Here is a 21,142-nt window from a genome sequence, read left to right on the forward strand (position 1 = left end):
TTCAGCAAAGGTCAGATCAGGCCAGATCGAGCCTAATCGAAAGTGAAAATGCGCGCCTGTTTTCTTTAGCTAGCAGTTACATTCGCATTATACTTGCATTGCACTTGCTTGGTTCAGTAGGGGATTTCTTCCTGACATGAGGCTGCTCAAAAGGCCTTTAACTACTTTCAGTTTCAGTTAAAGTTTTTCATGTATAGGTAGATACATGAAGAGAGTTTCATAATAGAACTTGTAGTCTGTGTGCAAAATTTGCACAAGGTGGATTTATTTTTAGGAACAGCAGATTCACATGCTTCGCTACTTTTTTGTCGTCTGAAAAAATATAATAACCCAATAATTCAGCCCAAAACAATATGATAGACCACAGCACGAAGCTCGGGGGAATAAACCCCACAAACTCGGTAGTTATTTCCCAGAGCCTCGTGCTGTGGTCTACTGTTTTAGGCTGAATTTTACTATATCGACATTGGTCTGTTGGATTACGGTTCCTTGCACTGCGCTGTAAATCAAGAATATAGGCATACATGTTCTTAGTGTAATGAGTAATCTTATGAAAGAGGTTATTTAAAGGTTTTCCCTACTCTTGTTATTTTCAAAATCAGCTTTGAAACTGCTCGTACAATTTGAGAGCATTTACAAAGATCCCACGCCCTCTAAACCCTTCGTTATACTTTCAACCCCCTCAAAAATATTATGTTTGTGAAATGTTATGATTTGACAAGAGATTGTTTTGACGTGTTCGAAAAGCGTGGGAAACTGACTTTTTCTATTGTTAGTGGTTGACCTTTTTGGTTATCCAGACATCTCGTGACCACAAATCATTCAAGTTGTAGCCAGTTATTAGCATAACACTGTATTTGATATTTTACTTTCGGTTTCAGTTGATTTGCAGTTTCCGCTCGGAGCATTGGCTAGCATTACCAAACGAAACGAAAGGATATCAAAAGACTCAAGACTCCGCATGAGATTAAACATAGACCGATTGTAAGTACCTGCAAATTTCTACAAGGACAAATTTTAATAAATTGTTGCTAGAACACCGCGGATTTAACCAATGCGGCGAGAGCGATGAACAACGTGTTAGACGGAACAAACCCAATGGACATAACTTGATAAAATCCTTACCGTGGACATTTTTTCTTTCACTTCCAGTTGGACCCAGTTGATTTGAGATTTGCATTGGAAACAAAACGAGGGAACTTCAAATACTCTCATGAGTCCTGAGATGTAACACGACCAACTTGTAAGTATATACAAGTCGTTTATGTGTCTCTGATATCAGAAAAGAAGATGTTAAGTCTTATACCATTTTCGAACTTGTTAAGTCAATTGTAATCCGAATTTACAGTAGCAAGCAAACCACTAATTACTTTTCTCTGCTCCAGCGCAAGTGGATTCGCAATTAGGTTTGAATTGATTTCCATGATCCATGACATGAAAGAAAGCTTCCGTGATTATCATTTGCTGAAAAAGACTCCATTATACTTGTCTCCATACCTTTGTTATGGTTGGAAGAATTTGCTTCAATGTTGACATCTTTCCTTTGGTGATCGTTCTCTTATTTCATGTAAACGGCATCTTCAAATCTGATTTGATCACTGCTGCATGTACACCAATCTGAAATGGCAGGAAACCTTCCAGGCCTCGTTATTTACCGTTGTATATGAACCGAAACAACTTGGTCCATTCGCTCAAGAACAACGCAAGCAGGTATTACATCGCTTGGTTTATTTCGATGCTTCGAATCATCATGTGGAAACTGGAATGTGTTGCCTTCAAAGGTCAACCGCGTGTTGTGATGGTTACGCTATTGAAGAAAAGAGTCCTGTGTTTTATCTTTACTTGCTCAATTTTCGTGACTGTATACACGATGATGAAATTTACCCACATATCTTCGAATCTATGGCCTGCATCCCTGAGCGAAATGTTTTGTTTATCTGAACAGAAAATTTATATTGACGGGCGACTGTTATGTGAAGACAACCAAGAAATGAAATACCTGTCTTATCAACCACCTGGAGGGGGATGGAATAACCAACGTGTTGCCTTCGAAAACGCGGTTGTTTTGGCCAAGTTGTTGAATAGAACTCTTATTGTTCACCCTTTAGCACCTCACCAGGAAATACTTCGACTGAAAAGAAAGCGTAAAATGTCTGCAAGTTATGAAATATACAACATGCTTCCTGAAGTCAATCTTCTGCCATTATCTAAAGTAATTGACTTAAAAGAATTGTCGAGACTTACTCCTGTCAAAGAGGTCACTTCAAGTCATGTGGAGTTTCTAGAGAAATACAAACATTTGAGATGGCATCGAGTTTGTCACAACGGGCTGGTAGGAATATGGGTTGATACCATTCCTAAGGAGACAGAGGGAGAAAAATCGAAACTCCTTCAGCGACATATGGAAACAAATCGACCCATCTATGGAGACCTTCCACTCTATCGCCGCATTTGCAAAACAAAATTGAAACATTATGGCAACACAAGTTTTAGGCCTGTGTGGGGAATCTGGAATGAGTTGTCAAACAGAACGGAAGATATGCTGTATTTCTCTGAAGGATCTTTGTATATTAGGGAGCTTCTTTTCTTCGATAAGACAACCGTTTTAAACACGCATGCGTGGATAATGCGATACATTCGTTTCGCGCCGGACATTCGACAACGTGTCGCGGATGTCCTGAAAATGATGGGTCACCCTTTTAATGCATTGCACGTGCGCAGGACCGATCATCCGAAAAGTTTTCACATAAAACAGGAGTATTGGTTACAGCAACTAAACATGCGAGATGCAGTGAATCTAACAAAAACTCTTTACATTGCCACCGACGAAGGAGACAAAACTTGGTTTAAACCTTTTAGTGAAGCAGGGTACAATTTATTTTTCGCTGAAGACTTCAGTGATCAGTTGCGACTTGGAAACGTAAACCCTGCTGTCACTCAGGACATGTTAGGCTTGTGTGAGCAGCTCATTTGTGCGCATGCTGACCATTTCGTGGGATCGTATTATTCAACATTTACCAAGTACATTAAGCGGCTAAGAAAACAACTGACTTGGAAAAAAGGAATGATACGAAAGCCTTACACCTCTATCGTATGGGCTGGAACGACTGATGACCGAAACTAATGTCATCACACTTCACTGTTTGGTGACAAACTCCCATCAAACTTTAAAATCAGTTTTCTTCTTCCATAAGACGTCTTATTTTATGGTTAGCTCCGTGGGTGGGTAAGATGAACCGAATCCTGCGCTGAGATTGGCTACCTGAGCGGGCAAGATGGCACTATCTCGTCAGCTTGGGATTTTCGATTCCGCTGTATCAAGCAAGGAAATAGTATTCTTTTTTCCATATATGAAGACATCCTTTATTGACCAAGCTTGTTCTTTTCTTTGCGTGTTTACGGACTTCGACCCTGTCTTGGTCCATAAACAAGCCAAACAAGAACTTGGCCAATTTCCGATCCAGCCATCTTGACTTAACGGTTGGTCAATAACCCATGGAGCTTACAGTTTTTCACTAGATATAGCTTCAGGTGCTAAAGATGTGCCTCACCCCACGCCCAACATACCTTTCAGTGTTTTTCTTGGTTGTTTGTTTTTTAACTCAATTACCTTGCCCAAGTAGGTAACATGGTCAATATGGAGAGAGCACTTTAATGTTAGTAAAACGGCAAAGATTGCGAGACATAGCTTCTCAAAGACGAAGAGTTTTACAGACCTTTGTATGCTGGGGGGAGGGTGCGGGCAAATTTGTGCTAAATGTATACAAACGTCTGGTAACATTTTATGACTCCGTACAACCACATTTTCACTATTTGGCAGCATGACAACAGGAAGCGTGGCCAGTTTACAATATTGCAAGGTGCTCTTTCCAGCCTCGTCGCTAACTTAGAAAACAAATTTTTAAAAAAATGTAGTTGGCAAGAACCGTGGACTGGTCTTTTCCAAACACCTTTTTGACGACTTAAAGCTTAAACATGACCGCCTCTTTTAAGGGGAAACTTTAAGATACGTGGCTTTTGCTATGTCAATCGTCTAGCTATCATATCTTCGAAACATTCAAGAGATTTGTAGTGACATTGTTCATTTAATGTAGCTGACGACGAATAACAGTGTTTCCGAAATAAGATTCATCACAAAAAGTTGTAATTATGTGCAAAAAATTAAAACACTTATCCATATATACAGTGTAAATAAAGAATAAAAGCTTAATTGTCGAGATAAAATTGATATTCGTCTTTTTCCCTAGTTCAAGACACGTCTGACACTGGACTCTAGAAATTCCATTCTGGTTACGTAGCTCTAAGGAGATCCGCGTAGCGTCTCTGATTGTTTGTTTCTCGAGTTTGAATTTTCGCGCGCAAGTAACAACCAATGGGATACAGCTCTTGCATCTCTGTAGAGCTACGTGGAAAAAGGGTTTCGAATAGCAGACTGGGTCTCTCAGAACGTGGGCTAGCTCACTGAAATTCTTCGATCTTTGTCGATCTGAGACGGACTGAACAACTTATAGTTATTGTACAGAAGTTTAAGAACTCAAGTCTAGCCAGCCTAAAAATCAGATCGGACCTCCCATATGCGGATTTGCTGGCGACAAAGGAAAGTGTCCGCTAGCGCTTGGGAGAGGCGTGGGACCCGACTAGGGAAGGTTATAAATGCAGTACTTTTATCTGGCTGGGACCATGAATAAGTGTCCGTGTACAGTACAGGAGCTGACCGTTGGCGAATGTTCCGCTGTGGTTGAGTAGCGGCCGTTCCTGCACATAGACTGTTACATTTTGTTTCCATTCCTTATGGCTTTATCACTATCTATGCTGAACCGTTTCTCCATGAATGCCCTTGTAGTAGGTTTGTATTTTTCGCTTCTGTCGAGGGAGTACGTGCGCGTTCTCTTGCCTTTACCAGTCAACACTTGTCTGAATCCTGTTAACCGTATGGGATTGCTGTAACTTGTAAAATGAGGCGCTTTGTGTTTCTGTGTTTCAAACTCATATCCACTTAAACTTGCTAAACTGGATTGAAGATCGGTTTCGGACATGTTGGACATCGAGTTCTTGATCTGACGCATGCGCTTTATTGACGGAGTTGCTATGTACTTCTTCCGTTGTTTGTCGGTATATTGAGCTTCAAATCGAACTTTCGTGCTGTCGACGTATTTTCGTCTAGCTCTAGATGCTTCTTCGTCTTGTTTTCTGAGTGTAGAATGCCTCCTTATTGGCGCAAACTCAGTAGTTATCGGTCTTTTCTCTTTAACGATAGCTCTCTGCGGGAGTGAAACGTCATCAATTGCGGCATTCGTAGAAAAGTCCGTAGATACACCAGTGAATCGAACAAATCTTTCACGCCCAGCGTAGTTGAGATCTTTTCCTCCTGTGAGCTCATCGCATGACTGATCTGCCAGCTGAATAACAAAGGATCCATCTTTTGTTCCCATACGGTAACAGCCCTCGCCCATTTTCTCTCGTGTTCGTTTTTTCCGTGGCTAGCCTTGAATCACAAAGGTTTTCTGATAACAGCAACACTTGAACGCCAGACGAACTTCTCTGTTTGTGAGGCCATAGAGAATGGCAGACATCGCGCAATACGCTTGAGCGAGACAAGTAAACAAGAATTTCAAAGTTCCGGGCATTATATGTGGAACGAAAGACGCTAAAATGTTTTCCACAGAAATCGGGACAATGCAAAGAACAAAAGCAATTATTTGAAGAATCGTCACCCATTTTGCTTCACCTTCTCTTCTTCCAGGCTCGTATTTCATTCTTCCAAGTCCAAGACAACGGGGTCCAGTCTCTCTCCTTGCACGCCGTTCATAAGTTCGAACACGAGAAAATAGCTTGTAATTTGTAAAACAAATTATCAGCAATGGTCCTAAGCTCAAACAGCATCCAGCAAACACTGCATAAGATATAGCGATACTTAATGGATATTTGGACACCAAAATGGGCGACCCCCATCCCAGAAATGGGGGTACGGCCACGCCTACTCCTATAAACAATATAATCACCACCAAGACATAAGATCGCCGACTCCCTGATAAATAAGATGGACATCGATTCACCCACTGAGTTTTAAACAAAGTCACGAGCGATATCACAGGAATACATAAAACAGAACAGCTGAAAAAGACGTTTAACAAACAAACTAGAGCGTTGCCATTGCTTGACCAGGAGAAAAACACCATCGCTGTTAACGTTTGAAAAGTGTTGGCGACGTAATGAGTGATGAGAAAAATGTTTTTAGAACGACGAAGTCTCTTGCAACAAGCATGAAGGAGGCATAAAGTGAAATTCGCCAGGAAGGCAGTCACTGCAATGCTGATGCAAAACATGTGATAAATTTTTAAATCATATTTTCCTCCCGGTTTAGTGATTTCATCGAGAATGCTGGATCTGTTTGCCGAGTTGTTTATGGTCATATGCATGTTTTCCAACCTGTACTGGAACCGCTAAGATGTTTTGAAGGCCACCGGATATTTTGCAATTTTCTTTTCTTTTTCCAACACAATAGTAAAGTACAATGAAAACTGCCGATCACCCAATTTCCTTTAGGGAGTTAACCTACACAATGGGAAATAGAAGAATAAAAACAATGTAAAAAGAAATGTAAATATTTATTGCAAATTTTATCAAGCCCTTAAAACTAGGCATTTATCAAACGGAAATTTTGAACCTTTGCTGGTCTATTCTGAATTCAGTTTCAACTGAACTTCAGTCTTTCACATGTTTAAACAGTGTCACCATCGAGTGAGGTTAATATTGAGTTTAAAAACACCACATTTTAAAGCATGTATACACATTACGAGCCAATAAGAGATATTGGAATCGTATTCAAAATCATCTCTTTCTGAATTTTCCGCAAATACAAGCTAATTTCTCTTAATGTTTGCCTAATCACACTATTGATCAAAACAAATTTTAACACTTAATAACCCGGCTGCATTTCCAAGCAAACTAATATATCACACACTTAGGTAAATTCTATAATCATCAACACATGAACTGCTGAATGAACAAGAAAGGCGACAATAATTCAGGAAATCAACTGAGGATATCGCAATGGACAAAATGATATCAAATTAAACTAAATAATAAAAACTTTGAGTTTGGGAAAGAAAGACTTTAATGCTGTTTTTTACTGGAGCCGTGGTACACCTTTTCGATGCAATGGTTTGTCGCGTTGAAAATTAACGATTGAAAGTTATTTAGTTCCCTAATGTACCTATTACTGTTCTACAGAATTTTTGACGCATCAACTTTCTAGTACCCCAAGAAATATCGCAAGTCCAATTAATTGCAGTCATTTTTGGAGAACAAAACAAATTGTACACCCCGTGTTAAATACCAAAGCGAGAATTAATTCAGGTAGTGTTTTTCAGCTCTCGTTATACCCCCCAAAAGAATTACTTCGGACGGGAGTAAAATAACACTGCCAGAAGAGTAAAAAGCGATAAATATTACTTTATATTTATATAAAAATAGGGCCTTACCTTTCCTCTTGTCCATAAGCAAACACTGAAAGGCCTAAATCACATTCGAGCAACAGAAAAAGACGACGTAGGAGCAATTTTTTTTTTTTTGTGCCAAGTGAAGTGACTGTGGTTTTGCTAATTCATTACACTCCTCTGGAGTAATTGTCTTTGATCTTTGCGTCAAACATTTACGTCAGAAACTGGTGCGTAAAGGCGGCTAATGTCAGAAATGTAAATAGGAATCCTACATGGTGGCCAATTTCATTACTGGGACAGTTTGGATCTTCAATGAAGTAAACAATCTTATTCCTCGGTATTTTGACAGATGATGAAGAGGTATACATTTTAACAGCTAAGGGACCGTTCGCTTTTATGTGACGAAAAAATGGTGGGGATGGCAGGATTTTTTTGAGGGAGCGGGCATGACAAAAAGTATGGCGTCGCAAATGAATAGGAATAAATCGAATGAATGGGTGTAGGTAAGTGCAATTTGAAATAATTTTCAAATATCACGAGTAGTGCAAATCCTTAATTGCTCGAGCTTTTATACGATTGTTCATTTATTATCTGACGGATGAAGTTACGAACCTGCGCCCGTTAATTAATTAGCAAAGCCCGGTGCAAACTGATAATTAACGATAAATTGGATTGCTCGTATATTAAGGCTTTTAAAGGGGGGCTACTGAAAATTTTCACATTTCAGAAATGTAATGGCAGAATCAATGATGCATGTAGTTCGAAAATTCTGCCAGAGCGCCTAAGTAGTGTTTCTGAGGTTCCCCAATATAAACCTCTACAGACCTTGAAAGACGAAAGCCTGATACTTGTATTATCTAAATTGGATCAAATCAGAAAACAGAATCATGAACAAATATTGGAAAACTATTGAAGTATTTGATCAAGATATTCCCCGTCCAAGATACAATTAGTTCTTCTGAGGGTGAGTTAAATGCTACACATTAAAGCACAGGTAGAGTCTAGACGTTATAGTTGGGGACACTTCTGATAATCTGAAGAAACAAATGAAAAACAAAATTTCACATGATCCAACAAAGACAATGGGTTTATATTCACTAGTGTCAGTAGCAAATGCAGCAAAATGTGACTTGACAACTAATGTTGATGTGATTGGTGGACTTATTAATGGTGCAGAGTATGTCATTGAAAGCATAGACTACAGAGTTAAAAATTTCACCAGACCAAGTATTACTTGGGTATCATTTCCACATCCTGACATGGGCAGATTAACCAGCGCGTAGAAAATGCTCATTTGTACAAGGAGGGGGGCGAATAGGGGTATGCAAATCCGCCGACCGTGCCTTTTTTTCGCCAAATCCGTCGATCCGCCAAAATTTTTGTTCAAATCCGAAACGACAACCACATCCGGAAACAGAAGTGTAAAAGTTCAAAGGTAAACTGGTAAATGTGAATGCTAGTGTTAATTTCGCACAAATAGTAAAGAAGGCAAAATGCTTGATGACTATAACACAGTACAATTCCAATAACAGTCTCATACTTGAGTATAAATGAGCTTTGTTCGAAAGAAAAAATCATTTGGATGAACTCATTAACATACCGACCAAGGCTGAAGAAAGATCTATGATCCAAATTTCATATAGGACCCAAGATTCGAAAATCAAGACAGGTACAATCCGGAATCCGTGCCAAAGTTCACAGCTGATCCACGATCCACTGTGTTTTCAAAATCCGCGAATCCGCTTGATTTACCGCAAAAATCCACAACCCGTGCGCTTTTTAAGGCCAAATCCATCGATCCGAAAACCTGTTCACCCCCCTCTACATGGCAGACATAAATAGAAATAGGACACCAGTGTTAGAGGTATAAACAAGACAATTTAGAATCAATAAAAAGAGTCACTGTGCAAATTCTCCGGCGACAATTTCCACTTAGACCTGCTGCTGCTAAGGCTAAGGCTACAGACTGGACACGATTTTGCTACGTCATCGGATTCGAAAATGTGCGGATTCACTGTCCACACTTATCGGCTCATCCTTTTAAGAAAACTTATTATTCTTAGCGATTTTTACTTTTTATTACTTTTTTAAATGCACATTTTTAATTATTAAGATTAGTACAGCTCATTTTGGCGAATTGTACAGCGATTATTTTTCTGGAAAAAATATACCATATCTCTCCAGTCAGGGACTCCTGTCCCACACTTGTGACATACTGAATATTATTAAATTTTTCTTAAACATTAACTTATGATTTATTTTGTGTGCCATCATTTCATCAAAATGAATACTCCTGACCAAGATTGCTCAGTTACTAAGTTCACAGAGGAGGAAATAAGCAATCAAGCATTGAGGATTGAAAATGGCTGGCGCACAAAATCAATCGTAAGTTTCTCAAGGGGTATCCTTGGTGGGTTCACAAGGATGCCACCTTGAACAGCTGAACATTTAGGGGACCAACCCAAAGTGATGTGAATTTTTACAGGAAATTTTATCCTAACACCATCCCCGAGTTTGTCAAGACATTGTTCCCACAAGTCATGGAAGTTACACCGTGCAAAGTCATCTTTCTCTAACATGGTTGATTTCCCATCCTTGCTTGGCCTTCCTTTTCCAAAAAATAAAAACCGGTAACAGTCATGATGGAAGGACAGCACTGTTGGTGCCCTTGACTTGCTTTTTAGTTTCATGGTGATGGCCAGAAGTAAGCGGTCAATGTTCTCTTGCAGTCGGGCTGGAGCAATAAATGGTCTTTGAAATGACCTTGATAAAAACAAATTGTAGAGTATCAGTAAGCTTATTTGTATATTGAAATGCATGGATTGCATAGAAATACAATTTATAGGAGATCCTGCAGCTCATGCCTCGGTTCGTACGGTCACCAGTGAGTGTGTAAATTGTGAACACAAACCTTCCTCTGATGCTGGCATGCAAGGAAACATCCATAATCATATAAAAATGTGAAATTGTATCTATATCTACATAAACACACACATGTATAATAATTATACTGTATGTAAATAGATGTCTGTATTCAAATATTATAGCATGTTTACTGGTCAACTTCAGCCCTTTTACCAATTTCAGCATTTTAGCCACGTCAGTATTTTATTCAATTCTAAACTTAATACAATTCAATTTTATCGAGTCTCCATTTAGCGATTGTCTGCTCGCTGGTTTTAGCATGATGGATTATTAAATAAAGGTACATGTACAATGTATTCATTCGTTTGATCGATTCATTTATTTACTTACCACACAAGATCGCTTGTAAGGTTATCCTCTTCCTCTCAACTACAGCTAAAATAGCTATACCCATCCCACTTGATAAGGTATTCTTTCTAAGAGAACAGAATATACTCTTGAACTCAGAAATATGAGCTTAAACAGGCTTAAAGCTTAAAATGGCAAGAGCTTCATCGCACCTTACCATCCGCAGTTCGCCTCGAAATGACTCTTTCCACTTTATAAAAGGTTCCCCGATTTGCCGCTTTTTTCTTTCTCTTCGATGGCTCCAAAAAATCGCTTGTGAAGAGGGAAAGTTGTTTAAAATATCCACTCGCACTGGAAAAAATATCAAATATCCAAGTTGGATTAAACTTGGGTTTTACTTGTTTTTTTTGATGGATTTTCACTAAAATCCAAACTTGGTAAAAATGCAAAATATCCAATTCTGCTTTGCAAGTTGGATTTTTTTTAAACCAAAACTGGAAAATAATAGAAACCATAATCGGAAAAGGGATTATCCAAATAGTCAATATTATGTTCACTAAGTTGTATTTCTATAAATCCGAATATGGATATATCTCATTACATGTTTGTATTTTGTAAATTTACCATTTTTCTTAACTAAGTAATCTAGGTTTGGATTAACGGAAAACAAACTTGGAATTGCACCATCACAGTAATAAACCAAAACTGGAAAAGGAGAGAAACCCATAGTTGGAAAAGGGATTATCCAAATTGTCAATTTTATCAACAATTTGGGTTTTCACAAATCCAGATATGGATTAACTTTGTTACATTTTTGTATTTGACAGATAACCAACTTTGTCAATTGAGTAATCCAGATTCCAGGATTACCAGATAACAAACTTGGAATTGCCCTATCAACTGTGGGCCCTATCACAAGAATGCTTTTTTAAACCAAATTTTAAATGAGGCTAAACCAGATTTGTTAGCATAAGTTCTTTTTTCTTTTATTAACCAGGCATGTATGACACATTCAGTCTAACTAATGAATGAAACATTGTTTGTACCTTATTTGTGATAAGCAACTACTGCAATAAACAACATATTCACCAGAAAATGTTGTAGTAACCAATGTAATGTAGTAACAGATGTTTTTGTAGAAACTTAGAACAGAACAGTCATGACAACGGTATGTACCTAAACCAGAAACACTAGAACACCCCAGAACCACCTGTAGTACCCCTCAAAAAGCTTACCCCAACCTAACCAAAAACACTAACCCCTAACCACAATCACAAACTTCTAAATTCTCCTAATCTCAAGTCCTAATCTTAACAGTCGACTAATCTTGTCAGTGGGTGTTCTGGTGTTCCTGGTTTTAGTACATACCCATCAAGTCATGATGCTTTAACTTAATAAACTCAAACAGGCCAGGTGATAAAGTCAGCTGAAACAGTACTGGTTGCCATAATCTCTGAATTTCAATATAACATCAACAGTCACTTTTATTTCTGGTGATATTTCCCAAGGGAGTTCATGTCCAATACACCCAACTAGAGTCGATTCGTCTGAGGCACTTGACGATTCGACTCGATTCGCACGGAGTCGATCCGCATCACCGGAAGTTAAGACCCGTGAAATAATGATACATAAACGTTTCTCGTTCTTAAAACGTGACTACAAACTTGAGTTGATTCGTGTGAGGTACTTAACGATTCCACTCGATTCGCACGGAGTCGATCCCCACCACCGGAAGTCAAGACCCGTGAAATAATGATACATGAGCGTTACTCGTTCTTGAAACGTGACGACAAACTTGAGTCCATTCGTGTGAGGTACTTAACGATTCGAATCGATTCGAACGGAGTCGATCAACCTCGTTCCCAGGGTCTCTCATCTTACCGCCCTCTTCGCTCGCTCCAGGGGGCGGTAAGATGAGAGACCCTGGGAACGAGGTTGGGAGTCGATCCACACCACCGGAAGTCGATACCCGTGAAATAATGATAAATGAACGTTTGTCGTTCTAAAAACGTGGCGACAAACTTCGGTCGATTCGGTGAAGCACTTAACGAAGCGACTCGATTGGTCGGGAATGTTTCCTGCAAAGTGGAATCGTTTCCCTGAAGTCTACTCGCAGTAGGCAGTAACTGGGGTGTGAATTTTTTGACGATTCGAGTCGATTCGCCCAATTCGTCGCGAATCGTCTTTTGCAAAGTTTCGACTTGACCTCGACTTACAACACGAGATCTCGACTTAGAAACGCGAGATCTCGATTTATAACACGAGACCTCGACTTACAACACGAGATCTCGACTTAGAAACGCGAGATCTCGACTTACGACACGAGATCTCGACTTAGCAAAGCGAGATCTCGACTTATAACGCGAGATCTCGACTTAGTAACACGAGATCTCGACTTATAATGTGAGATCTCGTGTTAATAACGCCAGATCTTGACTTAAAATGTGAGATCTCGTGTTAATAACGCGAGATCTCGACTTAGTAACACGAGATCTCGAATTATAACACGTGAACATGAGAACTCGGCAAATCATATATTGTATAACTCGTTAGCACATGGCCAACGTTAACGGTTTACACGTATGATGCAGGCGTTTACTCCTTTATCTGGATCTGTTAGCAACGTTTGTGGCTGCAATTTTAAAGATCGCAAGCTAGCCGCTTTTGTACTTTCTTTGGTGTTGTTTTGTTCCAGTTTTGAAGCCGTTAATGCGGTATTGCCATCTTATCTTCCCGCTCTTGGAGTGGCTTACCATGGGAGAGACTCGTTAGTACAACAGTATTTTGATCTTGGTTTGAACTATGTTGAAATTATATCGTTTTTACAGTTAGTTCATGGTACAAGTTTAAGTCTCAGGCAATTAAAGAGAGTTCTTCGAAGGAAAGGCGTCACGATTCGATCGAATCGAGTCGAATCGAAAACATTTTCAACCCACCCTCAAAGCCCAGATGAGCTATATTTTCTAAGTCTCGGGCAAATCGACTTCCGGTATGACGAATAGACAGCGAAGGACACGATTCGTTACGATTCGATCGAATCGTGTCGAATCGACAACATTTTGAACCCACCCTCAAAGCCCAGATGCGCTATACTTTTTAAGTCTCGCGCAAATCGACTTCTGGTATGACGAATCGACAGCAAGAGAGACGACTCGTGTCGATTCCAACAAAGAGGGTCCTCGAATCGACATCCGGTTGGTCGAATCGTCAAGTTAAAACACGAATCGACTCTTGTTGGGTGTATTGGACAACCCTCTTTTAAGACGAATTCTGAGGGAACCTGTTTTCAGCAGACACAATGTATTAAGGTTACAGTATACCTTCAGGGGTGTCTCTCGCGCAAGCGATGTAGCGCGTGCAGTTTAAGCTATAGATACCTAAACCCCTATATCAAATTAAAGCTTATGGAGCTGGCTATCAAACTATACCAAGAATTTTGAAAGAAAATGAATTGTCGAATTTTTCACGACCACTAAATGCGAGCGCCCGAATCACCTTTCGAAAGCTACAAGTCAAAGCGAATTTCGTTTTTCGCCAATTTAATTTTTTCCTCGGTTTCATGGCCCAAAGCGCTTAAAAAACGTGTCTGCGTTTTGGCATATTCAATTGCAGTAAAAAGTTACAGAACATTTTCGAAATAGGATTAAAAAAATGTGGAGTGATCGTACAAAAATCGCTCTCGAAGGAAAAGTATTTCGAAATTAACAATTCCCAGACACGCTTTTGTAGTTTATATGTTAAACTAGCCACTGTCCAAATTTAAGAGCAACTGAACAAATTCCCTTTGAGTTATAACTCTTTAAAGTGCCTGCTTCAAGTGAAAAAATTTATTCGAGAAAACAGCGCTAAGAAAAATTTTCTGCTTCGCAAACAAACCCCACCCACAAACGCCTTCAACTGGGTTCTCAGATAACTAAGCCAATCAATGCAGGGAAAGTTTACTACCGTTAACCTCCTATTGAAATTTACGCGCAAATTTCTAAAAAACTCTTGTGTTTCGCAATGCGCTCAAGGAACCGAAGGCAGAGAGATAATTTTTCTGTAGCTCGGTTTTTCTTGAAGCTGGTCTGGCAAAATGGGGAAGACTACAAAGGATACGAACGCTAGAGTGGCTGAGCGAAGGAAACAAACAAAAGACAGCGCGGAGAGCAACTGTGTGTGGGCAACTGTACATGGATAATATTTCAAATGGTCTCAATGAGTCCGACGATTCGTCGATATCGGACTCATCAGAAGAGTCTCTGTCAGCATCCCTGTTATTGCTGTCAAGTTCCGAATTTTTTACAGAACCTTTCTTTTCTCTTACCACGAATATTTGCCCACCTTATACGATAACTATAGCTTCATCCGCGTGGCGAACTTTCGCTTCTTCACTCATTGATGTATTTTCATTCGTTCTTCGCTGTTTTCGCTTTTTCGAACCGGTCCATGGTTTAAACGTGGTCTATGTTTACTTATAACTTAATAGAGACACGCCTAATAAAAAAAATGCTGGGTAGTCAGAACAACAATGCTGATCAACTGAGTAGTCAATTCGTGACATCCATGTTGGTAATTCCCGCGAAAATCGTCTCGGTTGATTACATACGCGCCATAGGGCTGTCAATCAAGAGGTAAACTTTTACTTCCGGTGAAAACGTAAAACCGCCATTTCTCCGCCAATATTTAGCCTTTTTCAAATTTTTTTTTCAGAAATTAGAGATTATTCTTCAACCACTATTTTGACCCAAAAATCCAAATTTGAAGAAAATTGCCGACCCGAAGGTATACTGTAACCTTAAGCGGACACTAGCAAGGGTTCTGAGGGTGTCTGCTTAATACAGGTTTGACTGTAGTCACGTAACGCTTTGTTAATGAACCATCACAAATTTTTTTTTTGATTTCAAGTTTAATAGGTGTATAGCAGATAGCTGAGAGCTGACACAAGCCAACCAAATTCGTCACAATAGTACACGTACATAAAAATGATCAGACAAAGTGGTGACGATTGCGTTCAAGAACTTGCTTACAAGAGTCACATTAATTCTAAAGAAGACATTAAATACCACAACCAACAACTTAGCATTGCCAAAGAACTGGGGGACAGAGCAGGAGAGGGAAGTGCTTATGGCAATCTTGGCATTGCTTACGACAGTCTGGGTGATTTTAAACAAGCCGTAAAGTACCACAACCAACGTCTTAGCATTGCCAAAGAACTGGGGGAAAGGGCAGGAGAGGGACGTGCTTACGCCAATCTTGGCAATGCTTACCTGAGTCTGGGTGATTTTAAACAAGCCGTAAAGTACCACAACCAAGATCTTAGCATTGCCAAAGAACTGGGAAACAGGGCTGAAGAAGCTTGTTCATGCTTTTGCTTAGGACGCGATTTCGAATTGTCAGGAGATTTGCCGAGAGCTCTTGATTATTACCGATCCAGTGTAAAATTGATCAATGACACGAGGGCTCTCCTTCAGTCCGAAGATGATTGGAAAATATCTTATCGTAATTGGTGCCCAGACGCTTACACTGCGGTTTGGAGAACTTTGTTAAGGCTTCAAGAGACTGCTGAGGCTTTGTGTGTTGTCGAGCAAGGACGAGCACAAGCCTTAGAGGATCTTATAAAGGAACAATATGGCTCTGAATAGCTTACGATTGGCTCACCTGAAGACAATGTAACGATCGCAAGCATGTCAAGTGGTATATTCATGCAAACACTGGTGTTAGCACTAGAAATTAACAAAATCCATTTCTGGCTTCTTAACAAAGAAAGGGAGGTTCAGTATAGGAGGAAAGAAATAGAAGGCGAAGATGCTGTTACCTTCTTAGAGTGTGTAAGAAAAGATGTTTTTAAAGAGTACAAAATTGATGGAAGAGTTGCCTGTGAAAATCGTTCTCTGGATGAGCAAACAAACAAAATTTCTCCCAGCAGAGAATTCACCGAGGAAAGAGAAAAAACATTAGCCTGCAACAACAATTCTTTGCGCTTCTTTCATAATTGTATCATTGCCCCCATTGCAGACTTACTTGAAGGCGACGAATTGATCATTGTCCCCGACGGCTCCGTATGCTGCATTTTTAGATGATAAATTCAAGTATCTAAGTGAATCTATCAAGATACGAATTCTTCCCTCGTTGACGACTCTGAAACTGATCGGGAACTTTCCTCAAGACTACCACAGGAGCAGTGGAGTATTGCTCGTGGGAGATCCATTTGTTGAAGAAATTCGAAACGACCAAGGCGAAGCCATTTTATCGGCCTTACCATATGCCAGAGAAGAAGTAAAGACGATAGGAGAAATGCTCGGTGTCGTACCTCTCACTGGAAATAAAGCAACTAAAGAGGAGGTGCTGAAAAGAATCGGTTCAGTTGCCTTGGTACACATTGCAGCGCATGGCAATATGGAAACTGGTGAAATTGCTCTGGCTCCGAATCCCGCACGGATATCCAAGATCCCTGAATAGAAAGATTTTGTGTTGAAAATGGCGGATGTGCGAGCGGTGAAGCTGCGTGCAAGGCTAGTTGTGCTAAGTTGCTGTCACAGTGCACAAGGTAAGGTTACGCCTGAGGGTGTGGTCGGTATTGCAAGGTGTTTCCTGGGTGCTGGTGCTCGCTCGGTTCTCGTGTCACTCTGGGCAATTGATGACGAGGTAACAATGGAGTTTATGAAAACTTTCTACAGGCATTTGAATCTTGGATGTAGCGCAAGTGTAGCTGTTCACCGGGCTAGAAGGTGTCTAAGAGAGTCAGAGAAGTTTGGTGCGGTAAAACACTGGGCTCCGTTTGTTCTCATCGGCGATGACGTGACCATAGAATTTGAAGAAGGCCAGTGAAAACATCGTGAGTAAACCTTTTTCTAATCTTTAAGGACGCAACATTTATTTTTAGTTGACAAAAGTGCTAATATAAAAGTTGTTAATTATTATTCTGAACAGCGTCCTTCATGGAAATGCAAAGTGAGCAGCTCGCGAATGCTTGTGCCATTACCTAAGTGCGCGCAGTTCTTTGATCATTAGAGATTTTGCCTTTTTCACGCCAAAAGAGAAATTTTATGAAAAAAATAGTACGGGTCTAACACAACAATTAAAAGCACGCCCTCAACTGATGCGTGTTTCCGTTGTACGAATTCAGACGATCTTTACACCTGCTTTCAGTGTTACGTGCATAGGCGACATCGTTCGACCATCTTTCGACATGTAAACGGCTGAAAGATCGTTTAACTGTATAACTGGCAATTTTTCCGGGTTTTAGCGGAACAAATAACCAATATCCTCAACCTGACCTCGAATGAATGAAGGAGGTTGTGGACTTGTCAGGTCTCTCCATTTACGGGATAATTGAAACGATTTTAGTGTTGTCGGTCGGCTGTCAATGGTGACTTTCGGTAGAATTGGGCCGCTACCGCTCAGTTAATATTCGAAAGATGTAAACATTCAAAACAGTCAATTTATCTCTCGCAGAATGTTTCCTTGATACTCCTAGCCTTAGTTTGATGTCAAATAAATCCATCGTTTATAGCTAAAAGTCGAGTTCGATCGTAAAGAAACCAGTTGTGGTTACATTTTTTACGTAGGCCAGGTTACATAGCATGTCGGGAAATGGCATGTTGAAAGATGGTCGCTATGCAAGTAACAGTGAAAGCGGGTTTGAAAAGAAACCAAAACCTGTCTCGACGAAGTCACGCGTGATCTGCCATCTGCGCGCGCAACCTGAACATGAAACATGAAGTCTATTTCTCTACAGATGTACTTAAAGCAATATTGCGCGTAAAGCAACCCGTGTTGCTATCGAATTATAGAAACACTGGTGGAAGTTTGAGAGAACTGGAAAGAGCTGTGGAAACATTAGCCTGTCGACCCTTGTTCCCACAACATTTCTCGTTCTCCGACTTCTTTAACTCGATAGAAACACGGTGCTGTTTGACAGAATTCTTGGTCACCATTATTTTGTCAGTAAAAGGTAGTTTTCTCATTTGTCTTTCTGTTTCAGATGCTGAATGATCAAGAAAAGAGAAAGCTCCTTGGTAATTAGTTACCTTATAACATGAAATTTTCGCGCCAGGTTAATTTCGCGAATTTCGCGATTTCAAAATTTCGCGAAATTAAAGTGACGCGAACAATAAGTGTCCCGAACATAACATGACGCGAAAGTTAAGTGACTCAAATTATGTTACTGTTGACATATAGTCCAGCAGTTGCGCGTTTGTTAATTTTGACGTTATCGTACCTTTGATATCGATTAAGTCGGTTTACTAAATTGGAGGACATGTTTAACTAACATTGTTAAGGAAATCAATGGGGGGTTACTCGAAAACGCGAAGTTAAAGTGATTCAAAATACAAAATTTTCGCAAAATCGCGGCATTTAGGTGTCGCGAAATATGCGCACCTAAAAATCGCTAATTAAACGTGTCGCGAAAATTTCATGTAATAAGGTAAGGTTTTTTCTGTATCCTTTTTTCCAATGTGTGTATGATATGATGCTACAAACCAACCAAAAGCTAATCTTTTGCTGCATCGTTATACGTTTGCAAACAGAGAACAGTTGCTGTCAGAGCAAAGCTCGAGGGAAAAAGTCACGTAAGCTGAAGTTGATCCGTTCTCTTCCAAGGAAAGAGCTGTTAAATCCAGAGGTCTTCTCTGCCTGAGAGTGGACAATGACACTTATTCAAGTACTTTTATTGTATTGCAGTTTTCGTTGCAAATCATTGCCAAAGCAAGTTCCAGATTTGGGCAAGTTTTAAGTAAATCAATTTTAATTGTTGTGTAAGTGTAAAATACAAAGAAAATAGCAAATAGTTATTAGTCGCTTTGAAATTGAAAGGTAACCCAAAATGGGATGATTTTAATTCTCGCGGGACGTGATGAGAAAGCTTAAGTTAGATTTACTTGCTATTTCCATTTTCTAGAATGAAATTATAATTTAGAGTCAAGTGAATAGTGTTTTGTTATACCTTCCAACTAAATTACGTTTTCCAATTGGAGGAGAACGTTTCACGTCCCATGGGTCAAAACTCACTAACTCCCTAGGCCGAACAAAACTCATTAACTCCCTAGGGAAACAACAACTCGAACTTTCGACTCGCACGTGATCAGGTCGTGCACCTCGAAACGGCCGCAAATTTGTGTGCCAGTCGGCCTGATGTCAAATCAGGCAACGTTTCTCACTAGAGAAGGCATTCATTATTCAAGAAAAGGGATTTTTAATTGGGCAAAAACATATTAGATTAACAAAGGGGAAAATTTGAACATTTTGTGTCTTCAAGCTTTTAATTTGGCGCCAAAAATAGGTCGCCCGCGTTCGGCCATTCGTCAGGTAGGAAGATAATTGTGTCATTTACAACAACATATGCTGTTCCTCGTCAAATCAAATCTTGAATTCTCGAGTTAAGCATTAGAAGAAGGCAAAGCCGCTTAAGTATTGTCTTTACTTTTGTAGGCTGCGAAGAAAAAGACTGTTATCGTGTCGTTTCGATAGGACAGCTCGGTTTGACTGCCGCTCATACTGCAATCACAGCCACCGTTGGCGTCAAGCAAATCATTTTTTCGCAGTTTTTTTCTATTTTTCATTCGGGAGGTATAACAAAACACTTAATGACTGGCCCCTCAGGAAACAGTAAATTTTGTTTCCCTTCGACCCTCAACATCGAGGGTCTCGGGGAAACAAAACTTACTGTTTCCGTTGGGCTGGTCATTAAGAGCTTATTGTCAGTCAATTGTGTTATAAGTCAGGTCCTTTGAAAGTGATTGGTCATTATAGCAGTGCAATGCAATGGCAAATCTACTAGGGCTAAGTTATATAGTAATGTCGCTTTTAGTTAAAGATTTAGTTTACTTCTTTTTTTAATTTCTAGCGTCTTAAGTCTAAACACAGGTCTTTATGTTTAAGAAAACATCGAGATGTGTTTTTGAGAATTTCGTTACTATTATTGCTATTAATATTGCAAATATTGTTACAGAATTAGAATTTAATTCAGAATTATAATTTGATTTATGTCCTCTAGAAACGTCTCGTTGTCATGGAATGCTTAATTACATCCCATAGGAACAGCTTGTTTAGAATCATATTTATTCCGTAACACTCGATTATGTGATTTGTATTCTTTCATTACGTAACCAGTTCTGTTCAATACTTTTGTAATTAGTCCTTAACCAATAGTTTTCTTTTCCTTTCTTTGATTGTAACACCTTGCGTTTGCATATTTAGGGTTTTTTGGGGTGATACGTGTTGAGAGGTTTTTCTGTGTGTAGAAGAAGCAGGTTGAAGTGTAGTTACGAGCGAGGCTAGAAAGTGGCAGGAACACGTCCGGAAGCACATTTTCATTACTGAGAAGCCATCATTAAACCATTCCTTAATTCACAACAAAGAGCCATTTGCCGGGGAATGTGAGTGCTTAATAGCTGGTCGAAGCAATCGAAGGACAAACGTAAAGTTCTGTCGAAGTCGGCCGTTGTAAACCGGACAGCTGGAGTAAATCGGAGAAGTCAAGTTGAAATATACCGGACTGAGTG

At 39.7% G+C, this 21,142-nt stretch overlaps 1 protein-coding gene, 1 long non-coding RNA gene and 1 pseudogene across 3 annotated transcripts in view; 2 read left to right on the forward strand and 1 right to left on the reverse strand.

Moving 5' to 3' along the window:
* LOC149114133 (uncharacterized) overlaps positions 1–21,142 on the reverse strand; it is a 477,513-nt gene that overhangs the window by 414,615 nt on the left and 41,756 nt on the right. The window lies entirely within an intron of this gene.
* Positions 1,167–4,224, forward strand: LOC149114149 (uncharacterized). The gene is made up of 2 exons (XM_089287577.1): positions 1,167–1,243; positions 1,386–4,224. The coding sequence occupies exon 2, from the start codon at positions 1,664–1,666 to the stop codon at positions 3,122–3,124; it is 1,461 nt and encodes a 486-aa protein (XP_089143703.1). The 5' UTR covers positions 1,167–1,243; positions 1,386–1,663; the 3' UTR covers positions 3,125–4,224.
* Positions 1,168–20,637, forward strand: LOC149114150 (tetratricopeptide repeat protein 28-like; annotated as a pseudogene). The gene is made up of 4 exons (XR_016206582.1): positions 1,168–1,243; positions 15,543–17,472; positions 18,622–18,655; positions 19,169–20,637. The product of XR_016206582.1 is annotated as a tetratricopeptide repeat protein 28-like (transcript).

This window comes from Orbicella faveolata, unplaced genomic scaffold (genome assembly GCF_042242905.1).
Source record: "Orbicella faveolata isolate gen_17 unplaced genomic scaffold, um_ofav_v1 contig_14, whole genome shotgun sequence".
NCBI lineage: Eukaryota > Metazoa > Cnidaria > Anthozoa > Scleractinia > Merulinidae > Orbicella > Orbicella faveolata.

Coding starts and splice junctions, on each gene's coding strand:
- LOC149114149 (XM_089287577.1), top strand. CDS start 1,664: ATGAACCGAAACAACTTGGTCCATTCGCTCAAGAACAACGCAAGCAGG.